Below are 23,988 nucleotides of genomic sequence, written 5' to 3' on the forward strand. Positions count from 1 at the left end.
CTAATGAGTCCAAAAAAACTTGAAACAACAAGTATAGCCATAGAAGTAGCATAAAGACAAAACTACTCTAACTTCAGGAGAATAATATATTATTGATCAAATACTACTTTTTTAATCTTTGGAATTAGATATGATCTCCTTGATAAAATATCTGATAATCCTTGCTATTTTCTTGCTCAATATATAATTACAAAATCAAAATAAAATAATGATATATTTCAACGAAATTAGCAACAATTCAAAACTTAAGCATATATGAAATACTCAAAATTTTTGTGATTTGTATATACAGTCACAAGATGTGTAGTGCCTTCTAGTGAATGATGCCATTCTTGAAAAGAGTCTATAATTATAAATCTCATAATTGAATTTTTTTAGAATAAAATGTAACTAGGTGGAACTTTTTATTCATTTCTATGTTAAAGCTAAGAATTTGATGAAAGAAAATAAATAAATAAATAAAACTTTTTTAAAAAAGTATAAAAAAATAGAAATAAGAAAGTATATATATTAAAAAAATAAATAGAAGGGCTATTGGAAAAGACAAGAAAATTAGAGACTTCTTAAAATTAGTCTAGAAGTAAGAAAAGATTTGATAAGAGTGAAAAAGACTTCATTTTTGCCTCTACACGTATTATCTACTTAGGAGCTATATAGCAATATTCTATAGAATCTCTAAAATGTGTTGACTTTGCACAATACATATCTTGACTTATAAGGCAAGTTTTTTAAATGGATGCTACACAATTAGCTTTTTTTATAAGCTATTAATATTTGTGGCATATAATTAATTTGTTAACGGAGTTTCTAACCTATCAATCAAGTACAAATACATATAAAATCAAAAGAGTATCTATGAAGTTTTTAAGAAACTTCTTTAAAAGATATTATGAAATTAATTTATTTTTATTTATTCATATTATCTAGTTAAAAAATAGAGTAAATTTATGTCCGTGACATTATTCTCTCTTCTTTCTAGGAACAAGTTCCATGAAAAGAGGTGATCACATATTGAAGAAGTCTAAGATGCAGCAAACTGTATTTGTTATGTACTCTAATCTTTATTCTCTTCAAAGATGGTTAATAGGTCTTTTCAACCATCAATAATATTCTATTCTAGGAAAAAAGATCACCATATTATATGATCATTGTTGAGACTTTTATAACTTCCTTCAAACAAAATATTTGTAATACTATGAAGAATTATTTGGATATCTAATAAAATTACCAAACATCAAGACTTTCTTTCTTGGTTGTGATACCAAATACATTGTAGCTTGCTATTTATTCAAGAAAGAATATGTTATTCTTGAAGATCTTCATCCCTATTACATTATCTTAAAGGCTATGATAATTACAATATCTTGTCCAATAAGTCAATAAATGATGGTTCTTAAATTGAATTTATTGGCTATTAATTCTCTATTTTTTTAACTCTACAATTATATAAAAATTACAAATAAGGATAGAATACAATCTTTTTTAAATTATATTTTTTTATAGCAAAGATTTGTTATCCTTCATCTTAGTTTTGATGGATGTTGTCAATAAATAAGATATTCTAACTTAAGTTGATATTACCTTAAATCTAAAACTTCTTCCACATCAAATTCTTAGTTATCATTTATTTTTATAGAAGGCAGTGGTATTTATATTTTTTCTAAGATATTTATTATCTTATATGGCTCCAAAAAAGATATGTGAAATATAGGATGGATTTTTATAGACTTCAATAGATGTAATCAATAAGCAATTAGATTGACTTGTTCACAAATAAAAAATAGTCCAAATCTATGATAATCCAACTTATTATAAGGACAAATAGTTTTAATATTATAATAAAGTAACCATATCTTATCACCAACATAGAAATGAAGTTGTTCCTTGTAATAGGCATTCACATTGCTCTTTTTTTGTTCTTGAACCTCTTCCAGTTGCACCTTTATTATTGTATATAACTTAGATAAATGATTTATAAAATCTTTTGTCATAGAATTATCAAATTTTAAAAAATCAAATACATTAAGTATAGATGATAGCCACAATTAGCAAAGAAAGGTGTTTATTGTATAGAAGAATATATTGTATTATTATAAACAAATTTTATCAATGGAAAAATAATTATTCAATCATCTTATTGGTAGTTAATAATACACCTTAAATACTTATTTAAAACTTAATTTAAATACTCTATTTATCTATGAATTTGAAGATAAAAAGTAAAAGATAGTTTTTAATCTATTTTTAGAAAATTAAAAAGTATTCTTCAAAATCTTAATATAAAATAAGTTCTCATATTTGATATAATATCTTAAAGCAATCCATGATAGTAATAGATGTTGTCAAAGAAAAGCTTAGCTATTTCTTTACTTGCAACAAATTTTGTATATAATATAAAATGTGTCATTTTGATGAAACAATCTATTATCATAAATATAGAATCAAAAGAACATGAAATTAGAAGATCCGTGATAAAGTACATAGAAATAGAAGACCATGGTTGTTTTGGAATGAATAATGGTTGAAAATGTCCATAAAGTCGATGACAAGAAGTTTTTGATCTTGAGCAAACATCACGGGATTGTACAAAATCCTTGACTACCTTCCACATTTGGAACCACTAAAAATCCTTCAATATTAGCTCTAAAGTCTTATTATACACAAAATGTCCTGATTTTTCTTAAATTCAAACTTAGAAGTATCATAAAACTTTGAAAATTTTTTCTTAATATCACAAATAAGAGGATTAAAAGACATATTCGATTGAATTTGCTTAAAGAAAGTTGAATCAATAATTAGTGTTGATTTCATTGCTCAAAGATGAAGATGCTTTGGCTTTAAGAAAATTGTCCATCATTGATTAAAAGTGGAATTTATTTCTTTTGGTATAAGATAAGATTGTTTAGAAATTTTATATGACAAATCTTATTCATCAATAACTAAACTTAAATTTCAATATTAACAAGGACGTGCTTTAGAAGGCTTGATGATAATTCAAAATGCATGTTGAGATAAAATACTCAAGATTCTTGTAATCTATATAAAAAATGTTTAAATTAGGAACTCTTTTTAGATAATAGTGCCATTCTTGAAATGAATCCTTGATTGTAAGAAATTCTTTATCATAAATCTTATAGTTGATCTCAGCTACTAAAATTATTTTGGAATAAAAAGCTATTACATGAAATTTATCATCTGCTCCTATTTATGATAATAAGATATCCAAAGCAAACTCTGATACATTTGTTTCTATAAAAAATAGCTTAGAAAAGTCAATGCAACATAAGATTAGTGCAAAAACAAAGCTTGTCTTCAAAGCTTCAAAAATGTTACTTTTTCTTCTTGATTTCATTGAAGTTTATCTTTACAAGTCAAACGTATAAGTGGAGCTATAATTTGAGAGAAGTTCTTGTTGAAGATCTAGTATTAGTTGACAAATTCTAAAAAGCATTGAGCATATCTTACCATTTTTGAGATCTTCCAATTCATAATAATTTGAACTTTCTTAGGATCCATCATAAGTCTATTATTTGAAATGATATATTCTAAAAAGATAATTTGAGTAGTGTGAAATATATACTTTTCTAATTTGGCATAGAATCTTATATCCTTTAATTTTAATAATACATAACAAACATGAAGTTCATATTTTTTTATGTTCTTAGAATAGATTTATATATTGTTTAGATAATAGATAATAAAATTATCTAAAAAATCTCAAAAGACATCATTTATTAAATGTTGAAAAGCTACTAGTACATTTGTAAGTCCAAAAGGTATAAAATTATATTCAAAATATCCATTGTTGTATTGTAACACAACTATATGGTAAAAATATAATCAAAAATAAAATTTTAATTAATATTTAATCATCTTGATTCAATTATAATTCAAGAAATTTAAACATGGCTTTTATAAAAGCCTCTTAATTTATTTTCTTGTTTTAATAAGTAATAGATTAAAGGTTGATTAATAATTTTACCTTCTAAATTATAGAATTTCTTTTATTACCTTTAAAGGGCTATAAATTAATAAAAATAGGATAGAAGAAATAAATAATTAGTATGGTTGATACTAAGTTAAATTAAATATAGTGTTGGACTAAAACATTCCAGGGATAGATTGGATTGATACTCAAGGGTCAATCATTTTTAGAACAAAGTCAAAATCAAACCTCTGGCCACTAAAATAACCGCTTAGGATAAAATAGGGAGGCATTTAAAGATTAGGAATTGAATTTTTTGAACTAGCTTTAAGTTTATTTCAAAGTTGTAAGGCTTATTTTTATAAGGTTTGGAATAACTTTGCAATTTTTGTTCAAAAATAAGATTTGTATCGGTGACTCGGAATTTATGCAATACAACCTTAGGTGTAGCTTTTCTACATGATTGTTTTAAAATTATTCTAAATATCCTTTGATATTTGATTTAGTACACTTATTATTATTACTTTTTGTTTATTGTTACTTCTTATCTTTTGCTGATTAAGCTTGCTAATCTTTTTTTCTATATACCTCCATACAATGTCTACTAGAGTATGTATATATTTGAAGCCCAAACAGTCCCTATCATCTTCTCACTTGAGTGATAGTATAGTCTCTATAAATTTATATATCATCAACAATAACATCTTTATCTTCTTGTCATCATCAAGAGTTACCAAGATTCTTTTTGTTGAATGTATGATACTATTATTAAGCATAGTAGCATCTAATTATGATTCTAAAAGAAGTCCTAATACATCCTTTGGATGATCTGTTTATAACAGTATCTCTTATTTTGTACTGACGATAGTCTTTTGAAGAACTTTCATTATAGCAAAGATGTTCACAAGATTGTTATGTGATAGAAAAACTTTTAATACTCCATTGATCATATAGATTTTGCCATGACATTTTGTTAATTGTAGTTTACATTTTTCTTTTTATGCTAGATATCTAAAGGTATAATTTCTTTCTTGGCACATAAAGACCTTTCTTCTTCCTTCTATAATAAATAATCGTCTTATAGCTAATGCTTCTTCTAAAGGTTTGTAATAGCAACCAATAAGAATAGACATAGTGAATACTACTTTGTTATCTGCTATGATGCTACATTCCTATATACTTAGAATGTTAATACACTCTTGATACATCTTTTGATTGAAAGAGATATATACATTGTTAAAGATCTTATAATTATAAATTATTATATTTTTGATTAGATCTACAACATAGAGCATCATAATATCATACAGCTTAATAATACTACTATCCATTTTAATACTTTTTATAAACCTTGATAGATCTATTTGTTGTCTTTCATATATACTAAGTGTGAATATGATTTTGAATGTGAGTGCCACATGTAACCATCTTTAGTTATATATGTGTGACTTCTTTTTTTATTTTTTATACATTCCATGCTAATAAGCATTTACCAATACCACAATGGCTAGTCAGCTCAAGACTATATCATTCTCTTTTTATTCTATAAAGGAGAATTACTTGAATATCCTCAATACAGATTATTAACAAGAGTGATATAGGTTCTTCTGCTCTAGAAATATGAGCTTGAATCTACTATTCTATATGTTCTCATTCAAAAAGTTGTCAAAGATATATGAGATTCATACAACTTAAAGAATCAGTCTTCAATCCATTATGTTTGAAAGAGATCATAAAAATCATAGAAATGATATGTCCTAGGTATAGATCATTTGATTCTATAGGAAAGATCAAAAGAAAGAAAGTATGTTCTAATTGTAAAGTTCATATAAGAGTATACACGTTTAATCCAAAGAGAATGTAGCTTGTTGATAAAAAAGAATCAAGCTATATTATATCAGCTTCTACTATAAAAGATATATTTAATATTTTATCAAACGATCAGATAAGGTTTATGGACTATAATCTATCAAGTTCCAAGGATTTTATAATGAATCATATACTTATTGTTCCTAATTGCATCAGATTTTCTTTGAGTCTTGAAGACAGCCTTACTAGACTATACAGTTCAATACTAAGAAATAATAGTAATACTTCTATTATATATAAAGAGTATTGTACAATAATAAGAAAGGACTCATTCAAAAATAATGAAGGATTTTTAATAAACAAAATATCTGGAAAAAGAAAAAATTTAGAAGATACATCCTTGGTAAGAGAAAGAAGCATTGTGCAAGAGCTGTAATAACTCCTAATCTTAATATAGATATTGATGAAGTTGATATTCTTTTATCCTTTTGTAGTAATCTTAAAGTACAAAAAGATGGAGATTATATACTACTTAATAGACAACCATCTCTTCAAAGGATGTCCTTCATGGCATTTAGAGCAAAGATGATGATTGATTCTTATATTATAAGAATCAATCAATTTGTCAATCTGGCATTCAATGCAGAGTTTGATAGATATGAAATGAACATATTTTGTGCATCATCATATCTATCTAAAGCTAAGTGTGATATACTTCTTGTTGTTGATAAGTGCATCTTATCACCTCAGAATTTAATGCCTATTGTGTATGCAATACAAGATACAGTTGCAAGAACATTCATAATGTATAAAATGAATAAGATACTAAGACGATTAACATTGCATGATTGTATTATGGTGTCTCATATATATCTTGATGCTACTAACATATGTACTTCGAGGGATCTTATACTCATGCTCATCCAAATAGTGAGCAGTGGTGGCAATTTAGTGGTCAAGTCGCTCATATCTAGTACAATAAAGAATGTAATGAAGAGCACATTCATAAGCAAAGGTGGACAAGGTGCTTTAACATTTCTAGCATCACTATAGAGAATCATTAATCACTAGCTTCTTGAAGAAAGATTAAGCGTAGGACATAATGACTAAGTAAACAAAGTTAATCTTGTTGCTATAGCAGATGTAAATATAGATGATAAGAATAATAATTTTATTCTTAATAATATTAAAAATATAAGCCAATATAGCTCTTGAGGTTATTTATTTCTTCAGGAGGTAGCCTTGACACAATATCGAGTATAACCACAACAATTGACTTTGGATCAGATGAAGACTATGAACACACTATCTAAAAAAAAATAATTTAACATTCCCTTTCATACTAGTGAAACATGATTGATCTATTTCAAGTGTCTAAGATCGTTTTAATCTATAGCAACATAAAACCTCATCACAAAATAAGACAAACTAGATGAAAACAAAATTGAATAAAACTAAACAAAATGGGACACAAAAGATAAAATTAAACAACCAAAATTAAAATAAAATAGAACAAAATATGAAGATACAAAATCCAATTGTATTAAGAAAAAAGATCCGAAGCCATACTTAACCAAATGCCCCTAAAAGGCCTTGACTAGTCTTATTTATATATTATTCTATCACCGTGGACTTTCTAGAATGTTCCTAGATGATGGATCCTACTTAAATAACCTCCTTAAATTCCTTCTTGAAGGTTCTATAGTAAGCCCCACCTAGATAATCACCTTAAGTCTTTTCTAAAATGTTCTATAGTAGATCTTACATGGTCCACTAACCTAACTCCAATTTTAGAAACTTCTATGGTTTTAACTATCTATCTCTATATACAAATATCTTATGTATACTCTCTTATATAGCTTGTTTTAGAAGCTACTAATATGTGTGGCATATGATTAACTATTGATCAAGTTTCTAACCTATTAATCAATTATAAATACATGTAAAGTCAAAACAATATTTGTAAAGCTTTTAAAAAGCTTTTCTAAAAGATATTATAAAATTAACCTATTTTTATTTATTCATATTATTTAGATAATAATTATAATAAATATATATTTGTGATATGCTATCTATAATAGTATAGCTCCCAATGCATAGTCAAAAGCATCAATCTCTAAATAAAAGGCCTTTGTGAAATTCGGATGCATTAAGATTGAAACTATAGTAAAAGTTGCCTTTAAATCTTAAAAATCTCTTTGGACTTAAGGTCTCCATTTTAGTTTGTCTCTAGATGTCAATCAAGTAAGAAGAACAATAATTTAGAAATAATTTTTAATAAATATCTAATAGAAATAAAAAAATCTAAGGAAATATTATATATTCCATATTTTCTTTGGACTTGCCCAGTTTGTTATATCTTGAACTTTCTACAAGTCCATCTATAGGTTTTTATTGGATATAATATATCCAAAAAATTCTACTTTTGGCTAATACAATATATATTTTTCTAATTTGGCATATAAACTTGCATCTTATAATTTTTACAAGACTAATCTGACATGTTCTTTGTATTCTTCAAGAGTCTTGAAGTATATTAAGATATCATCAAAATAGCAAAGAACAAACTATTTTAAGAATTTCAAAAAATATCATTCATCAAATGCTAGAATATAGCTAGAGCATTTATCAATCAAAAATACATTCCATTATATTCAAAATATTTATATCTTGTTCAAAATATTATCTTTTATTTATCTTTTTTTTTAATAATTTTTTTTGAATGATTGCACTCATAGATCTATTTATATATTATTTTTTTGACAAATTTCAAATTCACCATAATATAAGTATATGCCTTCTCTAAATTGATGCTTATTCTCTTTTGCTATAAGAAATTTGAATTATATTACATCAATTTGTATATCTTTAGCTCCGGAGTGTAGAAGTAATGTATTTATTGAAGCAACAAAGTACAAATTTCTACTACATTACTTTGTCAAAATTTACATCCATTAATCTTAGCAGCATTAAAATAATTAATTATTACACTTCATAACTTGGGTAATAGCTTTACTAAGTATTTGAAGATTACGTAATAATAATAATAATAATAATAATAAGTCTTTCACATTGTTTTTTAGTCTCTAATAGAATTGGTTTATAAGAGCTTATTCATTCCGATTGACGCCATAAGCCGATTGCTTAATATCAAATGCATAAATTGATGTAGAATGAGATCTTTAAGATAATGATTGAATCTTTTTGTCATCCATTGAGTCTTGTCATATTCACCAAATGCTCCCACAAATACTTTTAATTTTTTTTTAAAGTTACTCAAAATTAGAGATTTCTTTTCAAAAAAAAGAGCAAAACAAGCTAAGGGGTGTCTAGTAAGTAAGGTTGTAAGTAAACCAATTTGAGAGTCGTTTTTTGGATAGTACTCAATTTATCAAAAAGATACTAATTTAATTTTGTTAACAATCCTTGAAACTTGGAGACTGTGCCATCTAATGTTTCTAAAGAACTAATTTGAAGCTCCTTATATTGTTAAATAGGCCAATTTTCTTATTAAGATATAGGTGTCATTGCTTCCTTGGATATAGAAGCTTGAAAAAGTGATTGTATCAGAGATTGAATTACTCTAGGTCTTCCATCACTATAAAAACTTGTAAAAAATTCTTCAGTTTTTAGTAGTTCTACAAGATATAATATTCAAAATATTTAAAATAATATCTAACTTAGACTTGACAAACTTTATTATATTAATATCTTTACTTCCAATAATCTTCAAAGAAAAAAAACAAATTTCTAAACAATATCAGTTTAGAGGAGAATAATCCTCAATCTCTAAAGCACTCAAATGCCTTCAAAAAGAGAGATAATTCACTCTCTATTAAGAAGGATCAAACTATAATATTAATAAGATGGAAGACTTAATAAATTATCATAGATACACTATACAGAAGACCAAATAAGAAGTTGAATAGAAGAGTTTGAAGTAGAATGCTAACAAGAATTCAATTAAACCAAATGAATATAAGATCAACACCAAGAGTAATGAACTAGAGTTCTAAGAGATATACTATCAAAATTGAGGATTCCTTCAGCCTAAATTCCAATATATACTAGATATTAGGAAGCTTCTTGAAAAGTTTTCATATTACTTGGAAACAAAGCAACCCTAGAAAGCTTCCTAAGAAGTTTCCATGTTGCTTAAAAATAAATCAATCTTTAAAATCTTCTTAGACAATTTTTTTAATCCTCCTAAAACTTTCTAGAATTTTCTGAAATATTTCAATATGTGCAACATGTGGCAAACTTATTAGCCAAATTTTCAACCTATCAATTACTTATTAATATTTGAAAAACCAAATTTTCATCTATGAAGCTTTTACAAAGCTTTTTCAAAAAATATTATCAAATTTTCTTGCTTCTACTTACTTCTATCTAATTTCTCTAATCTAGGTAATTACTAATATAAATATGTATATTTGTGATAATATTAAATATAAAAGAATGGTTATTATAAAAATCTTTAAATTAAATTATATATATTTATATATAAATTAAATAAAATTTTTAATTTTTAAAAATATATTTTTAAAATTTTATATTCAATGGTGTAGAGATTTGTTTTATTTGTATAAAATTTACATCTATAAATCTTTTTATTGTAAGTAAAAAAAATATCTTATTTAATTATTTATAAACTTATATAATAACTATTGAAATAATAAAGTTAAAAAGAAATTTGATCATTTCAAAAAAATTATTTATTTAATTTTTTTAATATTATATATAATTTTTTATTTTAAGTTTTTATTTAATTTTTGTGATAATAATGGAATTTATTTGTGATTTTTAGTTTTATTACATGTATTATAACTAATTATTATATCCTATAATATTCTATAGTAATTGTGTAATTTAACAAATCACTTTCAAAGAAAACAATAAATTCTATTTAAAAAAATAAATCCATAAATACTTATTTTATAAAACTTCTTTACTTAAATTAAAAATTATTATTTAATATTAATTTATAAAAAATAATTTTAATTAATTTACTTAGTATATAATTATCAAATTTTAAATTATTATTTACTTTATTTAAGACACATAATTTTTAAGAAGTTATCAAGAAGCTTCCTAAGGTTGCTTCATCTTCAAGCAATATGGAAACTTTTTAAGAAGCTTCCTAAGGTTGCTTAATCCTCAAGCAACATGAGAACTTCTCAAAAAGCTTCCTAAGATTGCTTCATCTTAAAGCAACATGAGAACTTCTCAAAAAGCTTCCTAATATCTAGTATATATTAGAGTTGAGACTATAGAAATCCTCAATCTTGATAATATATCTTTCGGAATTTTAGTTCACTTTTCTTGGTATTGATCTTGTACTCATGTAGTTTAATCAATTTCTTGTTACCTTTTTGTTGAAACTTTTATTTTCAACTTCTTGTTTGGTCTCCCATTTAGTATATTTGTCATAAGAACAAGCAAAGAAACTACAACTTTTAAATCCTATTATTAGTTGAAATGAGGAAGTCTAAATATTTGAGCTAGTGAAAGGATTTAAAATTTATAACCTCTCACCTTATCCCCTAAGTATAAAACCCCCTTAGGATACACCTTCAAAGTATAAATAGACAATAATTAGCATAATATTTCTCTACAAACCTTGTTTTTGAATTATAAATTTTTTTGAGTAGGATAATGTTAAAATATCAAAATACATAAATCAAATACCGTTCTTATTATTTTTAGGATGTTTTAATTTTTTTAATACTAAAAATCATGTACCAACCTAGTTGCTGAGTACTTAAAAGCTTGTAGATACAAAGCGGCTAAAACTGTACGGGCTGCCAACAAGGGTAACAGATTTCTCTCAGAACTGTCGTGGCGGCAGGGGACAGTTCTACGCAGAACAGTCGTCGTCCTCCGCCCATGGATGAATCCTGGTGAAAGGATGCCTGCTGTGCCCTTGTTGTGGTGGTGGTGTGGAGACCATGGATGTGGGGATTCTGGGGGCAACGAAGTTTGCTTTTGCTCGTGGGGGAAATAAATCGCCTAGTGGATGGATTGTGCGATTGATCGCTTGAATTGCGAGCATTCGGAGCTGTTGCTGCCCCTTTGAGGAGAATTGTGGTGCAATCGTGTGTGGCGTCCGAGGTGGGTTCATCGTGTTTGATTTGGGTCTAGGTGGAGTTTACTGAAGTGTTGATGCACGGTTTGTGTGTTTTTTGAGCATTTTTTTTTGTCGTCGCAGGGTTATTTGTAGTATGTTGGGTGTGTTCCGGTTTCTTTGTGTTCCTTGTTGAAGTGTTTGCGAGGGAGTTCCAAATTCTGTTCATCTTATTGGTTGTTGCGATAGCGTGGTGGTTCCGTGAAAACTTTTATGCATGGGTAGCTTTGTTTCACTCAACGGCGATGTCTTTCTTGTGATCGGTTTGCAGTAATGGTGAAAACCATGAGCTGCCCCTGTGTTCTTGGTCTCGTTTTTGAGGGATATTGCATTGAAAGGCTATTGCTTCAAAACCTAGATTTCAGGATAGTTTTTCTTGATCATCTATTGAGGTGAATCCTTGTGTTCAATTTTTAATGGCAATCGGTTTATGCGATTTGAAACAGTTACGCAACGTTTTTTTTCTTGTTTTATCAGTGACAAACTCAGTATTATTTTATTTTATTTTATTTTTCTTCAAATGATTAAATTTTTTGTTTGCAGAATTTTCTACGCCATACTTCTGCTTACGAAAACATGCTGTAGTGGCTCCCAATTTTGGAACTTGAAGATCGCTAAACGTGAATTAGAGGCCTTGACGTGAGCTTTACAAATATCAAGAAATGTGGATGTATTTGAAGCTCACAGGCACCTTCCGATATACTAGAAACGCATGTGCTACAGGGGACAGTTAGCACCATATTTGCCATCCCAGGAGAAGGTGCAGTGGCTAACGCAGCCGCCATAACACATTGCGAAGCGTGCTCCTAGTTAATATGAAGAAAGTTTGTGAAGAGTGCCGCAGAAACTGCTTGAGGCTGCATGGGGCGGAAGAGGATGATGTGCATCCTAATCTATTATGTACCCCAGGAGGGTCCGAAGCAGACAAAAATGTCCAAACTGATCGCCATCCATCATTCCTGAAGACTATGACAGAGAGTACTATAGACACCTTGAAGTTACCAAGGTCTTTCTTATTGGATAATTCGGGAAGACTTAGTGACAGTGTCATCCTGGAGGGACCTTGCAGGGAGCAATGGAGAGTAGAGTTGCATGGTTATGGTCAAAGCTTCAACGTCAGCTTTGGACAAGGTTGGAGTAAGTTTGTGGTGGATCATGTACTACAAGTTGGAGATCACCTCGTTTTTTTCCTCTTACAAAAGTCTTATTTCCAAGTGGAGGTATGTAATTTCCTCTGAACAGCGAAGTACGTAGTTTTAGGATTCTGTTCAATCTACAGGTTTGAAATATATCATCTCGGCCGTTGTGTTGTTTTGAGGCTATTTCATATGATTTATCTCCTTCCTGCATTTTTGCATCTTATTTTTAATTTTGTTCCTAATATGTGCCAGCTTCTTGATTTCTTCTATCATCCAGGTATATGATGGATTTGGTGTTCAGAAAAGGAGTGCCCTTGATGCCGTAAATACTCCCTTGAAAACAAATACCAAGAACGTCGACGTTGTCCAACAAAGCCTTGACCTAGACCATGGAGTGGTTCAGACCGAGCAGAAGAAGCCTGAGAGTGCCACTCAGCCTGAGAATGCCGCACAGCCTCTTATCGATTTGATACAGTCGAGTGAGTCAGAGTCAATGTTAATGAGTGCGCGGAAAATTGACATGATAATAGCTGAGGCATTAAGATCTGAAGACTCAGGGCATCCAATAATGAAGTCGCCGGAAGTTGAGAAGCGAAAGGTCTTGCCCCCACATGTGTTGGTCAATGGAACTGTCACATCCAAACGGCGCCCCGTAACAGAGTTGGAGAAAGCAAGGGCTCTTCAGGCAGCGAGTTCTCTCGAACTTGTTAAACCCAACGTTTTGGTGGTGATGACCAAAAGTCATGTATATAGAGGTTTTCTTCTCGTGAGTTCTTCAATCCTCTTTGCGAATCTGTTGAACTTGTCGCTACTTGTTCATGTCCATGTTATGTTGTATTATTATGTTGTTTGTTTACGTTATACATTAATGTGGCATTCAATCTATGATAGGTTTTTTGTTCTCTTATATAAGCATTTGCAGTGATCAAGGTAAGTATTTGTGTTGCGCACTGTTCTGTTTATGAGCCAACTGCATTAGCATTTTTAACGCGGCGAGCACAATTTGATCAATGCAGAGTATCCCTAAGCGGTTTTCGAAGGATTGGCTGCCTTCAGAAACCAAGGAGGTTACCCTCACCAATAAGAGCGGACACACATGGCCTGCAAAATGGCTTGCCTCGCAAGGAGGTTTAAGTGCGGGATGGAGACGGTTTTCTCTTGACCATCGTCTAGAAGAGCATGACGTGTGTGTGTTGGAATTGGTTGACAAGGCGAACCTTGTGCTGCTTGTTCATATTTTCCGAGTATTAGGCAGTCCAGAAGAAGATGAAGGACTCTACTTCCCTACTAACTCAGCCGTAAAAGCCTTTGATGGTAAACGGAACATCAGTAACTCCCCCCAAGTCCACGACGACCACAAAGGTGTTTCTCCTTACGGAAATGGCTCAGAAAGTGATAAAAAGGGCTCTGAACATTCCTCGCGCGGCTCTGATGGCCTAAATGATAAAAGCACCTCGGAACCAGATAAGATGACGAATAGCCTAAAGCGCAAAATCTGTGTTCTTGGATTAGAAGCCTTACCTGACAAGACGAAAGCGTTGGGCGATCAAAGTCATCGGGAAACAGGCACCGCTGCCATTCATGATGTCCAGGCAGCTGAACCTGACTTGGGCGTGAGAACTAGAGATCCATGTGGTGCAGAGCTCCGTCCAACTGCTGCACGGCAGGACTTGGTAGACTTTCGATCCACACTTATGAAATTGACTAAGGATTTGTTGGTAAAGAATGGTGTAGGAAGTATCGTCCCTGCTAAAGGTGTCCTTCCTGGGAATCCTGCTGCAAATGCTGATGATGTACATGAGCAGCTCACAAATTTTGTAGATTTTCCAACAACTAAGAGGCAGCACACTTTACCGAGCGTTAGTCAAGAAGGGGACGGAAAAGACCAGAGTGGCGAGGATAATGCGAACCTAGCAGATGCTCCAATTCCTGAGCAGCATACTCCGAGTGTTCGTCATGAAAGACCGAGGAAAGAACTAGGCCAAGAGTATAAAGTTGTACACATCTACAAAGGACGAAGTGTAGGGACTAGTACCGAGTTCCTTGCAGAACTGGAGGGATATTCAGAGAGCATTGTTTCTAAACTGCCCAGGGATGACGATACAGGGTTCTTGTGGGTTCCAAGTAATCAGTTTTCATGGGATATGCAAACTTGCTGCATCGAGTGATAGGACAGCGAATCCGTCTTTTCGTGAACGTGGTTAAATATATCACACTAGATGGAACGAATCTCTACCCATCTATTGCGGGTTTCCTACGTGCTGCATTTTTGAAGTGTGAGCAATTCTTCGAATCTGCCGCTGCATGCCCCAGGTTCGGATTTTCACAGCAAATATAGACATCTGGGAGCTATGTCGATGACCCAATTGAAACTACAGCATTACAAGAAACTGGATTAACAGGATCATGAACTAAGAGAAACGAAATGAAGGGCTCTTGTGTCTTACCACCTTCATTCCATCTGCAACGTCAATGCCCTCCTGTGCGTCAGAAATGGGTCCATAGCACTAAACATCGGTGATCGCTCCAAGTCACTGTTAACTGATGTTTACCGTTGCGTCCATTTCAGTTCTTCTCCGCCATTTGGAATGACACAAGCTAGATTTCTAATGCGACTACTGAGATCACAATCTACTCTGTGCAACTGTGTATGTGTACTTTTAGTTTTTGTTCACTGTTTTTGTTCACTGTTTTTGTTCACTGTTTTTGTTCCGTGTCAAAACCAAATTGTGTTAATCTGCACTGAAATCAAACACAAATTGGTAAAAATTGAACATTGTACGAATCAGTTGCTTACAACTCCAATTAATGTTCATGGCATTCATTTCTTGATAAAAAAATATGGAGTAAAGTTCATTGGCTCGGTGGATTGTTGTTAATTATCAGAGGAGAATCGTATGGAAGAAATGTGCTGAGAAAGCCCACTCAGAACAATGCTTAAACAATGAATTACAGAGATGTTGATGTCTCCAAGTGAAAATGATTTCCTTCAATTGCAATGCACATTTGTCTTCATCATTGTCTACTTTATGTATAGTAGATCTGTTTTTTATTGATACTATTTAAAGACAATTTAAAAGGCGATTTTAGATGGAGATCCATAACTTTCAGACTAGTTCTTTACACCCTCATTTAAAATTTTCCGACAATTATGCTCCATTATCATTATATTTTCCTAGCACTATATTCTCTCCAATAGAATCTACATGTTAGTACTCATAATTAGTTTTCCTTTACTCCTAACAATTTTTAAAAGTTATTACCACCAATTAGATAACACTCAATGGACAAAATTTAGTATACGGTTTAGGATATGGTTTCTTAGATATTATAGTGTTTATAATTTGACAAAATTAACTACATATAAATTTTCTATGAAAAGATTTTTGACATTTACGTTTATTAAAAAAATTGGAAGTTGCAGTCACGTAAATGTGGTATATTGCATGGATTTTCTCTAATCTTCAAATAAAAAATATATATATTTAGAATATATTACCCACATGTCAATAGAGATGGATGTTTAGTAGATAAATCAGATTTACTAGGTAGCTCAATGATGGGCAACCAATTGGATTGTTCTAAAACACTCGCAATAGGAATTCAAGATTAAAAATTAAAGATAAAAAATTTCAAGTAAAAGTGAACAAACAATTTTGGACAGTTAGGCAAAACTGAAAATTAAGAATTCATTAAAATATTTTGGTACACAAAGGCCTTTTCGATTTTCTGTTCATCCAGTACCAGGTTCTTGCTGGGTACCAATTCCTCTACGGCCCAAAATGGGCCAAAATGGCCCAAAATACCCTCTTAAGCAAGGCGTAAAACTGGATAAGGAGCCATCATCAGGAAAAGACATAAGCCCGGTCGGTTTCACAGAAAGACAGACGCGACTTCTTGAACTGTCTACAGTACCACCTAGATGGGCAGCCCAGCCATTTCACAAGCAATTGTAAGCACTAGGATCAAATTCCACAAATCTACACTGGACTGTAGGTGCAGAACCACTGTTATCAGGACATGGTGATGCATACCTCTGGAACTCTTGATGATCCAAGCCGCCAACTATCCAGCACCTAAATGAAGTGCTCCAAATATTCAATAAACTACATTTCAAATACGTGCAAACTCAGTTATGCACCTTTAATCTTTTGGATAAACCATCGAAATTTCCGCGTATAAAACAGAAGTATGCAATAAACTGAGGACACTCATTAACTGCCGTTACACAAGTAAAAGGTGACATACGAAGCAAAGCGATTTCCCTCCATGTTAATTCATAACAAAGAGATTTCATATTACAAAATATTCAGCCATACACTACTTCTTTGACTTCTTTACTGAAGCAACACTCGATGGAGCCTCAACAGCCTCAGCAGGAGCTGCGTCAGAGATACCCTGGGCTTGACGCTCCTCCCTCCTTGCAATCTTGCGCTCACGTGAAGCCTTGTTCTTGGCACGCCTAGCCTCGAATTGATCAGAGAGAGTCTTCTCACGAGCCTTCTCGGCCTTGGACTTGTGAATACTCTCCATCAACACACGCTTGTTCTTAAAGACATTACCCTTAACCTTCATGTACATATCATGATACATGTGCTTGTCGATCTTCTTGGCATCACGGTACTTGCGCAAAAGACGCCTCAACACACGCATACGCCGCAACCACAGCACCTACAAAACGGCCAGCCCGCTTGTCATCCGTCAATACTAACATCACAGAAGATTTTTAACATGTGATTTTCTAAGAATGCAGAAAATTTTCTAAAAAGATTTTTAACACGTGATTTTCATGGACTTCATCCAGAAAATTTAAGGGTGCAGCTCAAAGTTCAAAAAAGGAAACGCAGGCCGGCTAATTAGAATTTTTTTCAGCAAAGAATTTGATGAAAGAACCAATACCATGTACCTCGATAATAATAAATTGGGTGCGTCTGCCTACACCCCATTCTAAACCTCACCATTAACAAGAGCAGTCCCATAGTAACTCTTGAATTCACTAATCCGTTCTGTTAACATAGGGAGCCGGAAAAGTACAGTTCGACGTAACCAAGCAACAACTAAAAGAAAATCTCAAATGGAAATCTGATTACCCTCAACCCGCTCGACTTTCAAGCAAATGAATCATCAAAAGATATAAAAATCTAAGGTATCATCAAGCATATTACAAAACCCTAGCTAAATCCAAATTGTGTAATGACCAGAAACAAGGCGGGGTTAGCCTCAGTAATGGATTGTAGCGTCACAATACGGAAAAAAAAATAATGACTTTAAACCCTTGAAGCCCAAATGACGTCTTCAAAAAAAGACAGCAAGAGCTGATCGATACGTTGAAATACTAATTGAGACCCGCAAAACCATACCTAAAACAGCATACTCCTAAGTAGAACAACAGGGGGAAAATAAAAAATAAAGAGGGAAGAAGAAGAAGAAGAAGAAATAATAGAAATAAAAGAAAAAATACAAAAACTTAAATTCATCACTAAGGTATGAAGTCAGACGCGAAAGGCACCTTGGTAGGAAGCCTGGCCTCCCTGGTACCGCGACGTTTTCCGTAGCCAGAGTGACGTCCCTTCCGCTTAGCCTCGAGAGCACGACGAGCACGGGCACGAGAGTGTATCTTCTGGGGCTTGCGGATAACGAAGCCATCCTTGACCAGCTTGCGGATGTTCTGCCTGCTGTTAGCCATGGAAATCTCGTTGACTTCGTTGGGGTCGAGCCATACCTTGCGCTCGCCGCACTTGAGCACGCTGGCAGCGAGGCGCTTCTGCAGCTTGATGGACACCATAGCTGCTGCAGCTGGTGCTGGAGCAGCGAGGAGGAGAAGCAAGCTTGGGGGCTATGGTGGACGGTAAAGGGCAAACCCTACAAACTTAACTCCAAAGAGCGAGAGGGGGAGCCTGGAGGCCCCCGCAGCTCCTCTTGAGGGAAAGGGAAGGAAAGGGGAATGGAAAGGGAAGGAAAGGGGAATGGAAAGGGAGGCTCTCTCCCCAATCACGGGTCTCCTCTTCCTCCTCGCCCCGGTTTGCCCCCACCCGACCCGTCCCTCCTCCGCCACCTCCATGCTCGTTCCACAACCAACCTCCTGTCATCTTTTCCATAACATATCTGTCATAATTAATCAACATACTTAGATTAATTTTTAAGATGATTAGATTTTATTTTTATTTTTGATAATATTAGAATGTATATTTCTACATACTAGATTTTCAAGCAATGAAAACCAACCACATTCATCATGATTATCATATTCTTTATTGTGATTATAATTATGGCTCCCTTCCATTTCTCTTGCCTTCTATGGAAGGAACCCTAATTTTTTGTTTAAAAAGAAGTAAGAGATACATTTCAAAAAAATCTCCTTTCCATACCCTCCATTTTCCTCTTATTATCTATCATATTTTGCTTATTATCAATTCCTTGTACTTATAGACATTTGTCAAGGACATGAATCTTAAAGAAAGAGAATCCTCGATACACTCTTGTATCACTCAAGAGAACTAGAAAGTCACTCAAAAGGTAATGTAATATTAACTAGAATGGCTATTTCCAAAAATAAGAAGATTAGAAAGTCTTGAAACAAAACTTAGAATTAGAACGGTGTTGACAAGAATGAAGAAGGCTTCACTCTTGTCTCCATATATACTCTTAACTAGGAGCTACGTGATAATGTCCTATGGGACCTCCAAAACATGTTGACTTTGCTAGCCACATGACTTAATTTACAAGGCAAGTTATCCATATATACGCCACATGGTTAGCTTATTATACAAGCTACTATATTGAGTTAACTTGTTCTTCTTCAATCAAGTTTTTGTTCTTGATACCTTTCAAATAATCGATTGTCGCATGCAATGGCTTGAGCAATAAATTATTCCAAAATTTTTGCTTTTGGCATTGTTAATAAGAAATCTTTCACTTTATCCTTTAATTCATATCAAAATTGATTGATGAGTGTTTTGTCATTTCAATTCACATTGCAAGCAAGGTTTTAGAATTCAGCAGAATATGTAGTGTTTGATCGTGTTCTTTGTCGTAAAGATAAGAGTTTGGTCTCTGCTACTTGTTTTCAATCAGTTTCTTTGAATGTGGCCGTGAATATTTCTAGGAATGAATTCAAATCATAAATGAATTACAATCTTTTTCTATTAAAGGTGCAAACCAAGAGAGAGCACTTCTTCATAGAAGTGCACCTATGAATCCAACTTGAGTAAATCCATTAGGATATTAGAAAGAGTTCAATCTTAGATAGAGCTTGACTTGTTGCAAAAATCCTTAAAATTTTGATCTTGTTCCATCAAACTTCTTAAGCATACTAATTGTTATGTCTGTTATATTAAAATAAGCAAAATTCCTTAAATTTGGTTATAAAGTCGATCTACTTGCTTCCTTCAATTGCATAATTTCTTGCCAAAAACTTTGAACTTCTTCCATAGGTATAGGCATAGTACCTCCATGATTCACGTTAGAAATACATAAGATTTATACTCTAAGAGTGTTGGTAAACTCATGAAGATCTACAATAGTTGCAAATCTATTCTCACTTTTGCTAGGTGTAGCATCCATAATCTTTCTTTCCATATGCAATTCAAACAAATCTAAAAAATTAAATTAGACGAGGATAATCCACAACCTCTAATAAAAATTTCCACAAAGAAAGATAATCCACTCTCTTTAAAGAAAGATCAGTATTAGAAAACAAGATTTTTTTATTTAAAAGGTGGATAGTCCGTAACCTTCAAAATGTAATAATAAAAGTGAAATAATCCACTTACTTCTAAAACAAGATAAGAATAGTATATTAGCACTCTTGTCAAATTATCAAGGATATAAATCTCAAAGAAAGAAAATCCTCGATACACTCTTGTATCTTTAAAGAGAACTAGAAAGTCATCCAAAAGATAATGTAATATTAACTAGAATAGCTATTGTCAAAAACAAAAAGACTAAAAATTCTTAAAATAAGACTTAGAATTAGAATGGTGTTGACAAGAATGAAGAAGGATTCACTCTTGTCTTTATATATATTCTTAGCTAGAAGCTACGTGGCAATGTCCTATAAGACCTCCAAAATATGTTGACTTTGTTAGCGACATGACTTAACTTGTAAGACAAGTTATCCATGTATGTGCCACATAGTTAACTTATTCTACAAACTATTATATGGAGTTAACTTATTCTATAAGCTATCAATACGTGATTAACTTGTTGGCTAAGTTTCCAACCAACAAACACATCTAAAATCAAAATTTTATCTATGAAGCTTCTAAGAAGCTTTACTAAAAGACTTTATAAAATTAATCTATATTTATCTATTTCTACCTAATCATATAAGTAATTATTGATATAAATTTATATATCTATAACAACATTCCTTAAATAAGTACAAAAGAGTTGTGTAGATGCATTTTGAGGGTTGTGTGGCAAGCCAAACAAATGCTTGATGTCATGAGATAAGTGATGGCAAGAACTTGTAGGAATGAAGGTGTATGGCATTATAATACATAATTTATTTGTGAAAAAAGAGACCCTGAGTAAAAAATAAAAATGAATTATTATACAAGATGTAGATGTATTTGCTAGGCATCATGAGAAGATTTGTATGTCCAAATAGGTAGTTATAGTCTTATAGTTTGATATTTTTATATTTTACTTGTTATTTTTTTTTTTACTTATTGTAATATTATTTGAAGGTATCAAAGACATGAATCTCAAAGAAAAAAATTATCAATACACTCTTATGTCATTCAAAAAAGACTAAAAAATTACTTAAAGATGGTAATATATTAAATTGGAATGATTATTTCCGAAGACAAGAAGACTAAAAAGCCTTGAAATAAGACTAAGGATTAGAAAGACATTGACAAGAATAAAAAAAGCTTCACTCTTACTTCCTTATATACTTCTAATTAGGAGCTATATGGTGAGGTTCTATAAGACTTCTAATACATATTGACTTTATTAGACACATGTCTTAACTTGCAAGACAAGTTTTCTATATGTGCCCCATATAATTAGCTTGTTCTACAAGCTATCAATATATATGGTATGTGGTTAAAGCATTGATCAGGTTTCTAACCTATCAATCAATTAGAAATACATATAGAGTCAAAATCATGTCTAAAAAGCCTCTCTAAAAAATATCATGAAATAAATCTATATTTACCTACTTCTATTTAATCATGTATGTAATTATAAAAATAAATATTTATGACTATGATAGAAGGTCAAATAATAATTCTTTCTTTAAAATGTTTTAGAGGCAGATATATTTTAGATGAATTGTTGTCAAATAGTAACATAGATGTTGTATAATAATAGGGCTATTAGGTAAAAGAAAAAAATAACTATATTATAGAAGAGCTTAATAAAAATATTGTGACTAATTATCTTGAGAATATAAATAATGGTCAAGTAGGTAATAAAATTAATAAGTGCTAATATTGTCTTATTATAAAAAAAACTTCTATTTACTTTATAAGGTCATAAACAAGATAAGATAAAGTAGAATAGAAAAATTAATATTATAGACATCTTAAAGTAGAAATAAATAATAATTTTAAAAAAATATTAATTAAAAATATTATATATTCATACTTAGAGAAGACTGGTTATCAATATGGATAAAAAAAAGAAATCTTGAAATTAGATCCAAAAGCATAAAATCTTGCTCTTATTGCAAATCCTATATTATTTTGTTAATTTAAGAAGAAGATTAAGAATAAATTAAAGAAAGATTTTTTAGAAGTTGATTTTTAGTGATTTAAATTTTTATTAACTTTATAAAAACTTTACAAAGTCAAAGTTGTATTGTGATGACTTTGATTTTTGAGAAATAAAAAAACTTATACTTTAGAAGATTTTATAAAATTTGTAATAAATATATAAATGATATTTTTTGGTTTTTTGATTATAATTATGTTAAATATATATATTTTTAGTTTAAACTTCATCAAATGATTCTTATTAAGCTTATTGATACTCAAGTAGATTAAGATCCGAAAATTTGAAGTTTGAAAGATCAGCATGGATTTCTAAGATTTGCAGCAATCCATGATTGAACTGAGATAAAATATGGCAAACTAGTCAAAAACTTGATTTTTAACTATTATTTAAAATTTTAAAATAATTAGATAGTGAAATTGAAGAATATTGGTACTAAAAGATTAGCATTAAGATTAAAAAAGAAAGCCGGATGACACCTAAGAAAATTATGAAGTTTATTTTTAAATTAGTAAGCTCAATTTTTTAAAACTTTGTATGCTTGATTTTTGCTTGAAGATTGAAATGTGCAATTTGTTTTTTGAAAATTAAAGATTTGATTAATAATAATTAAAATTTTAAGATGACTATAAGAATTTGGTTAAAATTTGGTTAGGATTTATTTATGGTTTGTTTGAAATTTTATTAGGATTTAATAAAAATATATTTAAGATTTTATAAGGTTTGATTAAAATCTTCTTAAAGTTTATTTAAGATAAGATTTTTTAAAGATTTTATTATAATTTTCTTAAAATATAATTAATATTAGGTTAGATTTTTAAAAAAAATTATTAAATTTTGATTTAGGATTTAAATTTTTTCAAAGATTTTTTAAAGATTTTTTTAAGATTTTTAATTTTATTAAAATTTGATTATGAGTTGATTAAAATTGGATTAAAAATTGGTTGGAATTTTATTGGAATTTTATTAGGATTTGATTGAAATGTATTTCAGATTTTTTAAGATTTATTTGGAATTGATTAGAGTGTGACAAGATATATCTTAGATTTTCTAAGATTAATTGGATGTATTTAGGATAATTACAAGCTTACTTAGGTTGTTCAAGATTACCAAAAGGTGTTTGTAAAAACCTCATGTATTCTTTTGGATTATAAATCAAACCTCAAAGTAAGTTCAATTCCTTCAACAATCAAATATCCAAAGTATTCCAAAGTTAGTTTTTACATAACACAATACTATTTTGGTAAAAGAAAATTTTAGTTTCTAAAATA

At 30.7% G+C, this 23,988-nt stretch overlaps 2 protein-coding genes across 3 annotated transcripts; one reads left to right on the top strand and one right to left on the bottom strand.

Moving 5' to 3' along the window:
* Positions 1-11,661: 11,661 nt before the first annotated feature.
* On the top strand, positions 11,662-15,629 carry LOC112274872 (B3 domain-containing protein Os11g0197600). Of its 2 annotated transcripts, none has more exons than XM_090246280.1 (4): positions 11,662-11,845; positions 12,402-13,078; positions 13,275-13,763; positions 14,014-15,629. In XM_090246280.1, exons 2-4 carry the CDS (start codon positions 12,674-12,676, stop codon positions 15,163-15,165), a joined length of 2,046 nt encoding a protein of 681 aa, XP_090102406.1. In that variant the 5' UTR covers positions 11,662-11,845; positions 12,402-12,673; the 3' UTR covers positions 15,166-15,629. The 2 variants fall into 2 exon arrangements, with proteins under 2 accessions (XP_090102406.1, XP_090102407.1); XM_090246281.1 differs by lacking the exon at positions 11,662-11,845 and having other exon boundaries at positions 12,524-13,078; positions 14,014-14,670; positions 14,803-15,629.
* Positions 15,630-17,242: 1,613 nt separating this feature from the next.
* Positions 17,243-18,905, bottom strand: LOC112274873 (large ribosomal subunit protein eL19y). Its single transcript, XM_024504697.3, has 2 exons — positions 18,507-18,905; positions 17,243-17,668 (listed from the first exon to the last, which is right to left on the bottom strand). Exons 1-2 carry the CDS (start codon positions 18,780-18,782, stop codon positions 17,318-17,320), a joined length of 627 nt encoding a protein of 208 aa, XP_024360465.1. The 5' UTR covers positions 18,783-18,905; the 3' UTR covers positions 17,243-17,317.
* Positions 18,906-23,988: the final 5,083 nt, after the last annotated feature.

Source organism: Physcomitrium patens, chromosome 22 (genome assembly GCF_059467195.1).
Source record: "Physcomitrium patens ecotype Gransden chromosome 22, ASM5946719v1, whole genome shotgun sequence".
NCBI lineage: Eukaryota > Viridiplantae > Streptophyta > Bryopsida > Funariales > Funariaceae > Physcomitrium > Physcomitrium patens.